The sequence below is a fragment of the Hylobates moloch genome, unplaced genomic scaffold (assembly GCF_009828535.3).
Source record: "Hylobates moloch isolate HMO894 unplaced genomic scaffold, HMol_V3 SCAFFOLD_19, whole genome shotgun sequence".
Classification (NCBI taxonomy): domain Eukaryota; kingdom Metazoa; phylum Chordata; class Mammalia; order Primates; family Hylobatidae; genus Hylobates; species Hylobates moloch.
Window position 1 is genome coordinate 32445128 of NW_026652294.1, and position 11337 is coordinate 32456464.

The 11337-nt window shown below is 53.4% G+C and overlaps 2 protein-coding genes across 3 annotated transcripts in view; one reads left to right on the forward strand and one right to left on the reverse strand.

Moving 5' to 3' along the window:
* TIMM22 (translocase of inner mitochondrial membrane 22) overlaps positions 1-4389 on the forward strand; it is a 19967-nt gene extending 15578 nt beyond the window's left edge. Inside the window, exons 2-4 of the mRNA XM_032137978.2 lie at positions 988-1226; positions 1777-1849; positions 3279-4389. Of these exons, the coding sequence (XP_031993869.2) occupies positions 988-1226; positions 1777-1849; positions 3279-3355 (389 nt within the window). The 3' untranslated portion in view covers positions 3356-4389. The remainder of the gene's footprint in view (positions 1-987; positions 1227-1776; positions 1850-3278) is intronic.
* Positions 4390-5805: 1416 nt separating this feature from the next.
* Positions 5806-11337, reverse strand: part of ABR (ABR activator of RhoGEF and GTPase) — a 27891-nt gene continuing 22359 nt past the window's right edge. For both annotated transcript variants that reach the window (XM_032137814.2, XM_032137815.2), the window contains 2 exons: positions 9267-9414; positions 5806-8552 (listed from right to left, as the gene is read on the reverse strand). In XM_032137814.2, the coding sequence (XP_031993705.1) occupies positions 8463-8552; positions 9267-9414 (238 nt within the window). In that variant the 3' untranslated portion in view covers positions 5806-8462. The remainder of the gene's footprint in view (positions 8553-9266; positions 9415-11337) is intronic.

Consider the following 11337-nt stretch of genomic DNA (forward strand, 5'->3'; position numbering starts at 1 on the left):
AGGCTGGTCTCGAACTCCCAACCTCAGGTGATCCGCCCACCTCGGCTTCCCAAAGTGCTGAGATTACAGGCGTGAGCCACTGCGCCGGGCCTCCGTTCATTCCCTTAAATTTGCTCGTTCTCTTAAATTCTTTCAGCAAATTGTTCCTAAGCAATATCACGTGCCAGCTGAAAGAGACAAGAGCCTGGTCTTCATGGGGCCTGTATTATACTATGTGGAGAAGAATGTTGAGCAGGAACACTGCAGAGGAAGGATGCAGATATATGGAAATGCACATGCAGACGACTCTAGGGCAGCGGTTGTTTGAGGTTTGAAAAACTGAAAGACCACTGTGACTAGACAGCCCCGAGCAAGGAGAGACGAAGTCTGCACTTGTCCTTCTGTTTTTCCCTTAAGTTGGAAGGGAGGTGCCCATGATTTTATTAAACTCATATTGACCATGAGGTCGAGAGAGCATCCATCTGGACATGTCCAGACGGCTCAGGAAGGTCAGATGTGGCAGCAGTGTGGGATTTGCCATTAGGTAGCTGTGTGGCCTTGGGAGAAGTTGCTTAACCTCTCTGAGCCTCAGTTTATAGAAAGGAGAAGCTAACAGCATCTGTCTCACTGGATTATTGTGAAGAATGAATGAAGCTGTGGCATGTCTGGCATGTGGTGCTCAGTAAAGCATTACTGTGAATGTCACAGTGGCCAAGAGAGTGATTTGCAAAGTTGATAGCTGAACTTGAGGGTGGCTGTTTACATATAAGAGAGTGTAGAGAGAATAGAGGGTTAAAGATGGAATCTTGAGAAATGTTAGGGAATGAAAGGAGGAAGAAATCCTAGAGGAGACAGAGAAGATGATGTCAGTAACACAGACCCAGGATTGTGCAAAACTCTCCACCAGGCAAACGGAGAGTTTGAGTGGCAAGAGGAGGTATCCTCTGCACTGGTGGCCATCCAAAAGTATGGTCCCTTCCAGGATGATCCCAATACAGTAAAATCCAGAAAACACGCCAAAGACACCTTCATCTCTGTGTTTGCTTCTAGGATTTGTCTTAGGAGGTGCCTTTGGGGTGTTTACCGCCGGCATCGATACCAACGTGGGCTTTGACCCTAAGGATCCTTACCGTACACCGACTGCAAAAGAAGTTCTGAAAGACATGGGGCAGAGAGGAATGTCCTATGCCAAAAATTTTGCCATTGTGGGAGCCATGTTTTCTTGTACTGAGTGTTTGGTAGAATCTGTAAGTGTCTCTGCCTTCTGAGAAATCCTTGCTGGGGCCGCCATTTCATGACTTTTAAAGAGAAATTGCTCTTTAAAAGTCATTTGGAAGTTGTTACTAGAAAGCAGATCGGAAGTATCAGATACGTTCTAGGTTGAACTTCCACAAAATAGTCCCTGTTGCAGACTCTGTGTATGTTTACAGTATGGGCTTGCATTATTTTTTACTTTTTGTAGGCTAGAAAATAACTAATGATTTGAAACATGAGACTTATTGGAGAGCCCCTTGAAGAAATTTTGATTACATTTCAAATGCTGGACTTGGTTTCAGCACTCTGGTGCCACCTGCAGGAAGCATCTATGAACACGTACTACATACACACACACACACACACACACACACACACACACACAAACACACACACTGTATACTTAGGAACTATATTTTTGAGAAAGATTAGGTTTCCTTTGGGTAGGGACTGAATGAGCTAACTAGCAACCCTGCGTATTCCTCCTTAATGGTCTGTCTTGGCTTGTTTCTTCGGCTCTAACATGTACTTCTCTGCCCACAGTACCGGGGAAAATCGGATTGGAAGAACAGTGTCATTAGTGGCTGCATCACTGGAGGAGCCATTGGTTTCAGAGGTTAGTAAGCGGCTCTCGAATGCTTTTTCTTTGTGGCCTTGGACAACGTGCTGAGGTTGTCATTTCCAAACACACGAGTGTTCCAGGGACACTTGATCTTCTTCCCTCCGACAAATCAGTCATGTTTGTTTCTGTGTTAAGTCGGTTTTGGAAACTTGCTAGGATCTAGATTGGGGTTTCCCATCGTTGGCACTATTGACATTTTCGACCAGATGAATCTTTGCCAGGATTGGGTCTGTTTTGTGCATTCTAAGATGCTGAGCAGTATCCCTGGCCTCTACCTATGAGATGCAAGTAGCACCCCCGTCCGTTGTTACAACTTTTTTTTTTTAAAGAGACCGAATCTTACTGTCGGAGTGCAGTGGCACGATGTCAGCTCACTGCAACCTGCACCTCCTGGGTTCAAGTGATTCCCCTGCCTCAGCCTCCCAGGTAGCTGGGATTACAGGCGCCCACCACCATGCTTGACTAATTTTTTTTTGTATTTTTTTAGTAGAGACCGATTTCACCTGGTCTCGAACTCCTGACCTCATGATCTTCCTGCCTTGGCCTCCCAAAGTGCTGGGATTACAGGCATGAGCCACCACGTGTGGCCAACATTTTTCTCAATAATTCTAGACAATTGTCTGTTTTAATTTTAGATAAAAGTTATAATAGTAATATCTTTCTGCCCTCAAGGATTCTGATTTCTACCCATTGAATGCTAAGTACAGATATTCTAGAAATATTAGACTATCAGCTGCAAAAAAAAAAAAAAAGAAAAAAAACAATTTGCTGCGACTTCTCCCCATTGGCATGTCCATTCAGAGCGTGGTGGAGGGCCTTGGTGACCTGACTTTCCTTTCAGAAGCAGCAGTGTTTTATCACTGGGCCACTTTCCATCTGTCATGCCCTGACTTACCCAGAGCACAAAGCCGGTTTTCTCATCTTCTGAGAGACAGGATGATTTGCTGTCATGAAACCTGGTTTTGCTCCTCAAGCACCATTTATGATGACAGAGTGACTTCTCCGCCAGTCGTCCCATTGCTCAGCTTCGCCAGGGCCTCTTTGAGAAGCTCTGCTGTCTCCAGGACTGCTTTGATCACCTTCCCCGGAATGTATTCCATAAACAAATCAGGGTCAAGGCCATATGCTTTCATTTGATTCCGAGGGCTGCTTCTCTCAACCAGTTTCCTGCCCGCGAGGGGCTGTTTCCCTAAGACTAGAAATACCCTTTGAAGGAGAAAAGCTAAACAAATGTAGTTAGATAAAGCACACTGGATTAGATCATATACACTGCTTCATTGATGTCTTCCAGAGCTATGATCGTTTGAATGACTTACAGTGCTTAAGCTCGTTTCATGACACTGAGGCTGTGCAAACTTTCCGTGAGTGCCTCGTGACCCAGCAGCTGTCACCACAGGTCATGTTCTTTCTGTTTGTTTGACAGCTGGCTTAAAGGCTGGGGCCATTGGTTGTGGAGGTTTTGCTGCTTTCTCTGCTGCGATTGATTATTATCTCCGGTGAGAGTAATTGCCTGTGGGGAAAGATGATGCCAGCCCCGGATCCGCGCTGCTCTCTGGAGGACAGTTTCTGTACCACACCAGGGCCTTGCTTCAGGGCCTGAAGGCGTTCGTTTTCCCTCATGTCGTTGGTGTTCTGAGGGAGCTGCCTGGCTTCTCTGCCTCCAGCCTTCGGGGCAGCCACACTTTGCTGCTCCTGGACTCCAGCCAGCCTTCACAGAGGACGTCCCGTGCCAGATTCTCTCAGAGCAGATCAGGAGACAGGATGTTGACATATAGGAATTCAGCTCCACAAAGCTTCAGGCCTGACCACAGCTGGCCCTCTAGGTTGTTTGGTGTTGTGGGCACAGAGGTGACAGTGTCTCTACAGGCACTCAGGAAGCTGTTCTACCTTGGAACTCCATGCAACTATCTGTCTTGAATCCCAGGGCAGGGCAAGGCAGATTGATGCCGTCCAACCAATTATCTCACTTGTTTTGTGTTCTGCCATCCTTTTTTCTTTTTTAAAAATACACCCCCTTCCCCCACTGCCACACACACCTTACAGTTCAAAAGGTTGGTTTATTTGTATTTTATTTTCAAATTCCCTATTCCAAAAATAGTGCCGGGTGGCCCAAAGATAACATCTGAAGGGAAAGAATGAGAAAGCTCCCAGGGAGGCTGGGGATGGGGGCGCTGAGGCAGGGTTGTTAGAGGACTGTGTCATCCTCACCAAGATCATTACATCTGCCAGGGCCTGCCTCAAGAAGCCCAGCCCAGCCTTTTCCTGGGCTGTAGTGCAATCCCATCCATGAACTCGATGGGCTTCTTCTAGAAAAACCCTCCTGTGCCGGCCGAGAGGCACACACTGGCTTCACGACGTGACCGCTGGACCAGGCCTAGCTTGAGGCCACATGTGAAGGATCCTGCTGTAGTCATCTTGGTGACTTGGTCACAGCAGCTACAGGCCAAGATCAGACGCCGCTGAGGGGCCGTTCACCACCATCCTCGTTCTCCAGGGTCAGGGAAGTGTTTTAACATGTCGTGTTTTCCACTTGACCTTGTGGTATTTTTCTTGGCCTAGTTGTGTGCCGCGGGTATATTAAAAAAAAAAAAAGCCGTCTACAATTGGGCTTCAGCACTGGTGCCACTTTACCCTGGTGCTTTGTGGGGGAGATGACACTGATGGAGTCAGGCCTTTGCTCTTGGGTGGGGCACAGGCAGGTAACTTGGTGGGGGCCACACAATTCTGGACACTTTCAGCCAGTGGTAATGAGTCTCCTTTTTCCTATAATACGGTAATTCCTCTACCCTTTCTTTTTTTGCCTTCTTCCTCATCTGCCCTGTCTTCTGGCCCACACACTCTTAACCAGAGTTCAGACTCAGCTTACATGGCCTGGTGGCCCAAGTGTGTGTTTGTATGAGTGATGATGTCAAACTCAGCTGGTAACACCTTCCTTGGGCCATGTTTGCCATTTCCTTGGAATGAATGTGAGTTCCTGCTCAGGGCTCATGTCCTTTTACAGTGAATTCTGTATAACGCCCCTCCCAGTCTCCCAGCTAGGAGGCTTCATCACTGCTAGGCCAGTTGGAGCATTCCTTAGAGCTCAGAACAAATTGTTTCCTCTGCTGTCCCTAAATACAGGACACCTACAAGCACTCTGAAGCAAGGGCAGACACTCCTACCTGGTACCTGTCAAAGTCCTAGGATGCCTGGGATCTTCCATCTTTCAGTCTAGCACGTGGGACCAAATACAAGAGATGCTGCCCTCACAACGGCCTTGGAAAAGATGAGCGCCAGGGCTGTCAGTAGCCATCGGTTCAGTAAGCCAGGCATTGTCCACGCTGCCTATTCACTTGAGAGATGAATAGTTTCCTGTTTTCGATGGCTGGAGAGCCAGTATGAGCTCATAAACCCAACAGCAATTTTCAGAGACATCTGTTCCTGATCTTCAGAATAAACTCAGTGTCCAGTTGCTTTGGCTGGTGGGAGCCGATATTCACGCCACTGGCTCTCTCAGAGGGAGGGTGGGCCCTCGGAGACCCAGCTTCTCTGACAAGCAGATTAGACCAAAAGGTTGCCTCAAAGATGTGCCACTTTGAAGGAAAGCGTAGAGAAGCATTTACATAAAAGAAGATGCTTCCTCTTCAGTGGACAACATGCCACTTTGAAGGCACACTGATGGCCAGGTCCCGGCTGGGACATTTGTACTGTAGCAGCACATGGCAAAGGCGAGCCAGAAGCAGCCTGGATGCTGGCTGATCCGGAGGCCTTTGTGAAGAGCAAGGAGAGGGCTCGAGCCCACCGCCCCGCAGCTCTGCCCCAGCCCCCGTGGGCCACAGGGAGGCTCAAGGGGAGTGAACTAGGTGAACAGATTCCTGGAAACTCATATCTGGATGCAGCTGGAGGAGTTAAATATTTACACTGGTGGCTTCCCTGGACCACTGCGAACACAAACACCCACACCACAGGGCTGAGTTTTGTGCAAATGTTGGGGCTTTGCATTTTTTATTAACATTTTCCTGTCACGTGGTTTACATCAATTTATAATAATCTACATAAGTTGAAACAGAACGTAGACAAAAAAATATATCCTTACCAACTTATTAAAGTCCGATATTCATGAAGGGTCCCATCCTACCTGTGTATCAGCAGAAAATGGCAGCCATCAGCCATTGCCCAGCAAGGACAGGCAGACCTGGGGTTCCTTAGCCTGACTTCTGCCGGGCACAGCCCACCCTGCTGGGCACAGTGACTGGAGGTTCCAGGCTGCACAGTCCCTGGCTCCTGACTTCTGCTGGGCGCAGTGACTGGAGGTTCCGGGCTGCACAGTCCCTGCTCACAGGAGAACCCTTAGACTGACTCCTGCTGGGCGCAGTGACTGGAGGTCCCGGACTGCACAGTCCCTGGCTCCTGACTCCTGCCGGGCGCAGTGACTGGAGGTTCCGGGCTGCACGGTCCCTGGCTCACAGGAGACCCCGCTGGGTGTTTCCTTGGTGCAGTTTAGTCCAGGTCTGGCACCTGACCCTCCCCGCTCTGGGGGTGGGATTTATAAATATGAGGCTTTGCCTTTCTCAGCCTTTGCAGCCTTCCTGTAGCCTGTTCTCAAGTTGCCTCAGCAAGCTTGGGGCTGTGGGGCTCCCTGAGGCTGAGACGCGAAGGTGCCCAGTCTGGGCCGTGACTCACTCTGCCCCTTCCTGTCCATCGCTTTGGAAGCAAGCAGGAGCCTTCTGTGCCACACACCAACACTCGGATGCCAGGCAGGGACCTCAGGAAGGGCCAGGTGCTGGATCTTTAGACTCAAGTTCACCGCCTGTCCCAGGGAGCAAGGGCTCCTTGCTAAGCTGCTCACAGGCAGCTGATGGTCAATACTCCCTTCCTCTTGGGCATGTCTTTCCTCCGTGCACAGAATATTTACTGTTCTGCCCAAGACAACGGAGTAAACAGGATCAAAAAGGGCTCTGCCTCTCACTGAGCAAGCGCTACAGCAAACCCTTAAGACTCAGCCCTGAGCACAAGCAATGGGAACTGAGCTCCCCAGTCCTGAGGGCCCAGAAATGACGCTCTGCCACACAGAAGAGCCAGGGAGCTGTAACTGGCTATAACTCAAGCCCCTGGAGCTGCGTCTGCTCTCCTAGGCTGATGGCCCGAGGCTGGCAGCCGCAGCTCGTGTGGGAAACAGTACGGTGGGAACACACCTCACTCCTTCCTAGTACTGGGCAATGCGTCTCCAAGTCGGGTCCCTACTCCCTGGTGGGTGCCTACAGCACCAACAAGGAGGCCCCAGCAGAACCCAGCCCCTAGAGGCGGCTGTCTGATTCCCCACTCTCCCCACAACTTCTGGAGTTCCCAGCGTTTACCCAAAAGGCTGCATCCAGAAGCTGGGGCGGCACCACAATGGCTGACCACCGTGGGCCTGTGCCTTTCCTTCCCAGGTCCCGGAGGACCCGTGGCAGTGCTTGGCTGTGGAGCGTGTGTAAAATCTAAGGCAAGAGTACCACGAGGTCCTGCGGTGCCAGGGAGCTCCTGGCTGCAGCCTACCTGTCTGGACACCTGCTTCAGCCACATCAGTCACCCTCCAGGAAGCCTGGCCCCTCTTGAAAAGCCCCCACAACTCGCTCCTAAGAGCTGAGCTGCCCCGCCCGTGACCCGGGACACCCAGTGCGGCATGTGCCTTCCTCCCCCGTTCAGCCCGTGGTGTTTCCTCAGCAGCCTGACTGCCTCCTCCCCCATTCTCTCCTGACCCTCTGGCTATCTCCATAGCAGGTCACTTGTGAGTCTTTACACTCAAAGGAAATAGAACAGCAGGGAAGGGAACTGAAAAGCAGTAGAAGAAACAGTCAGAGATGCCTGATAGGCAGGAGGCCGAACAGGTAAACCCCAGAAGTGGAGATTCCCAAACGGAAAATTCCAGAAATGGGCGCTCCAGCTCTGTGCTAAGCTGGGGACGAGTGTGAGTGTGTCTCCTTGTCCAACATTTGCACAGGCAGCAAGGCAAAGCAGGTGTGCTCCCAAAGGCGGAGGTCGAGGAGGGGCCGGCAGCAGCAAACGGGCCGCCACTGCCCCGGCAACCCAGGGCCTCTTCAGAGCTTTCAAGGTGATGGAGCGAAGACCGAGGGTGCACATGCATGCAGGCAGGCTGGGAAGGAAGAGCGGGTGGAGGAAGACTGAGGGGAGGCTGCCAGGAGACCGCCATCTGGGAGCAGGGCCAAGAGAGAAGCTGGCAGCAGTTGCACAGCGCAAAATAAAAGGCCTTGGGCTGGACTCAGGAGGGAAGAAAGTGCTGGAGGAAATGAAAGAACAAAGCGGGCTGTGTGTGCCCACGCCGGGCCGGTCACTACCTTTTCTGCATGACAAGCGCACATAAAACAATTCCCGAACAGCACGGAGCATCAGACACAACTAGAGGTATGGAGGGCAGAGGTGGGTGCGGTGGTGAGGCTGGGACTGGGCAGCCGGCTTTGTACAGGGTGGCACAGAAGATGTACGCATTCCAGTTCTTGGAAGCTGGCTTCCCTCGAGTCTGGAGTGCTGGGTTTGGGAGTTTTCTATTGCAGTCTTTCAAGTCTGAGTTGGACCCCGGGCTGGAGGGGTTGGCTCCACCACCCCCCCGCAGCCGCCCTGCCTCGGGCTACACATCGGTGGAGAAGTACAGTGTGTTCCGCTTGAGTTCTGCGAAGGAAATGGGGGGGTGCTGCAGGTAGTAGAGGAGGACCTGGACCTGTGGGGAGACAGGAAGGTGCAGGCTGGGCTCCCTGTCCTTGGCCTCGCCGTCAACGTGCGAGAATACATGGTCCTTGCTGGCTCCAGCCTGTGTTGCCCCTCCCACTCCCTAGACTGGCTCTGGCCACCTCCCCTTCCTGGGGAGCCCAGGTGTGTTTGCCTTTCTGCAGTCGTGGAAGGCGCTGCAGGGCAGAGGGTGGGGTGCCTGGGGCCACTTCCCCAACCTGGCCATAAGCTTCTGCTCTGTCCTGAGGCGGCCACAGTCTGGCGCCTGCTCTGGGTCTTGCAGGACTCCCAGGGAAGCAACCTCAGAGCTTCCACACGTGAGGACAAGGGCCCGGCATCTCCCCAGCCCTGGGGTTGCTTTCTGAGACCGAGGCCCTCCTGGTCTAGGCTCACACGTTTGTTTTGGCCTGGGAGGGGCAGAAGTGTCTGCAGTCCTGCCTCCCTGGTGACACCCCACATCCCATCAACCCAGCTTCCCACGAGGGAAGAGGCCTGGGGACTCTGAGCTGTTCTCTCTCCTCCTAAGGGGCTGGTCTCACCCTCCGCCAGCTGCGGGCCCGGGCGGTGCCAGGGTACCTGCGCCATGACGTCATGGGACCGTCACCCTCCGCCAGCCACGGGCCCGGGCGGTGCCAGAGTACCTGCGCCATGACGTCATGGGACCGTCACCCTCTGCCCGTCACAGGCCCGGGCGGTGCCAGGGTACCTGCGCCATGACGTCATGGGACCAGATGTCTGCAGCGGAGGTGAGGTGTGCTTTGCTCTCCACTTCTGAGGGTCTCAGTAATGTGGGTCCAAACACGGTAGCCAGGTTGTGAAGTGACATTTTGTTGATGGGCTCCTTCTCGGCAACCCTAAAAAGGAGATGGGGAAGAAAGAAGCCCTTCCTCAGCAGCCACTCGGAGCTCCAGGACCCTTGGCCTTCGCTGTAGGAGCTCCTGAAGGACTCCTGGAAGGGGTCACCTCATCTCCATCTCCTAGGAGTGGGGACCTCCCCCGGGGGAAGGGGACTCATCCAGGAGAGCAGGGCCCCAGCCATGTGCCAGCGTTCTGTGCTAACATCTCTAGCTGCTGGGTCCCCCTGAACTGATGGTGAACTGCCAGAGCCAGGGAGCCCACAGATGCCAACTCCAGCTCCCTTGCCTGAGAGCAAATGCTGTTCTAAAAACTTTCCCTGTAACAACTCACACCCGCCACAGTCCTTTGAGGTAAATACAATTATCGTCTCCCCCATTGTGTAGACGAAGAAACCGAAGTACAGAGGGGTTAAGTGACTTGCCCAAGGTCACACAGCTAACAAGTGGTAGAGCTGGGATTTGAACCCAGGTAGCTGCCTCCAGGACCTACCGCTCTGTTGCTTTCTCCTGTGCTCAGTGGCCCAAAAGAAGAGTCAAGGTGGGTGGGGCAGAGGAGAAAGGTAGCAGGGCTTGGAGCCCAGCAGGAGTCGCTAGACCTGGGGCTCTGCCAGCTGTGCTGGGGCAGGAGCAACCCTACTTCCAGATGAGCCCGGGGACTGTGCCCCCATTGCCTCTCCGGAAAGGTCGGCCTCGTGGGACCCAGGGCTGCCCCCATAGCCTCTCCGTGGGCCTCGTGGGACCCAGGGCTGCCTCCCTCCAGACCCTCCCCTGCTTCTCTTACTCAACAGGCCAGACGCTCTGCGATGCTTCCCTGGGGTAACAGCAGGAGCTGCCATCAGGGCTGGTGTCCAGGCAGGCCCAGGGTCAGCAAACACATCAGAGGGCCTCTGGTTCTCCTTCAGTCTCAAAAAATGTTTCTGGGCCGAGACCCACCCACCCTAAGCAGCGCCTCTCACCCTCTCAATACCATCATTCCCACCCTCCAGGCAGGAGCTGTGGCTGCGCCTGCTTTGGAAACAGGCAAACAAACACTGTGATGCCAACAGGCAGCTGTGCAGCGGGGCCAGCCCCTCACCACACACGCGCACACGGTCCAGCCAGGGGCCCAGATGTGGGAACAGACTGTGCCCAGTTCCCAGGGTGGAAGCCGAATGAATTTTCCCTTCCCACTCCTCCCCACAAGGCTTGCCAAACGCTTTCGGAATTGGTCGGGGCTCTGGTCCCGGCCAAACCAGAGGAAAAATGTTTCATGATGGGAAAAACAAGACACCAGCCCCGGGCGCGTCCAGGTCTCCACTGGCTCCCTCGAGCCTGGCCTGGCTGAGCTGCGGCTGAGCTCAGGGAAGAGCTGTTCCACAGAGCGGTCTGAGGGGCTCCCGGGTCCTAGCGTGCAGGTGGGTTTAAGGGACACCCAGGGACTGCCTCCCCACGCCAGCCTGAGGCCCTCTGCAGGGCCACTGTCAGTTCTGAACTTGGCTACAGGTACAACCACCTTTAGCCACTCTTGGTTGGACCTGACTGGAAAGGGCGTGGGAAGGCAAGAAGGGTCTGAATTTAGGATCTGGAAGTTGAGGGCTCTAAGGACAGATCTGCTACTAACCCAAGCAAGTCTCCGCCTGGTGTGGGGGCTTAGTTTCCCTATGTCAAGTGAGGTGTGGGCCAAGACCAGTGGGTTTCACCTTTTTTGACTGTGGCCCACGATACAACCCATGCTGTAACACAGTCCACGTCTCTATGTAATTGAATGGCAGCACGTGCACCCAAGGCTTGCAGTGTATCCTCCTGCTGTCCATTCCCACTGCCGTCCGTCCCCCACTGCCGCCCATCCCCCCACTGCTGTCCATTCCCACTGCTGTCCATCCCCCCACTGCCGCCCATCCCCCACTGCTGTCCACCCCCACTGCTGTCCACCCCCACTGC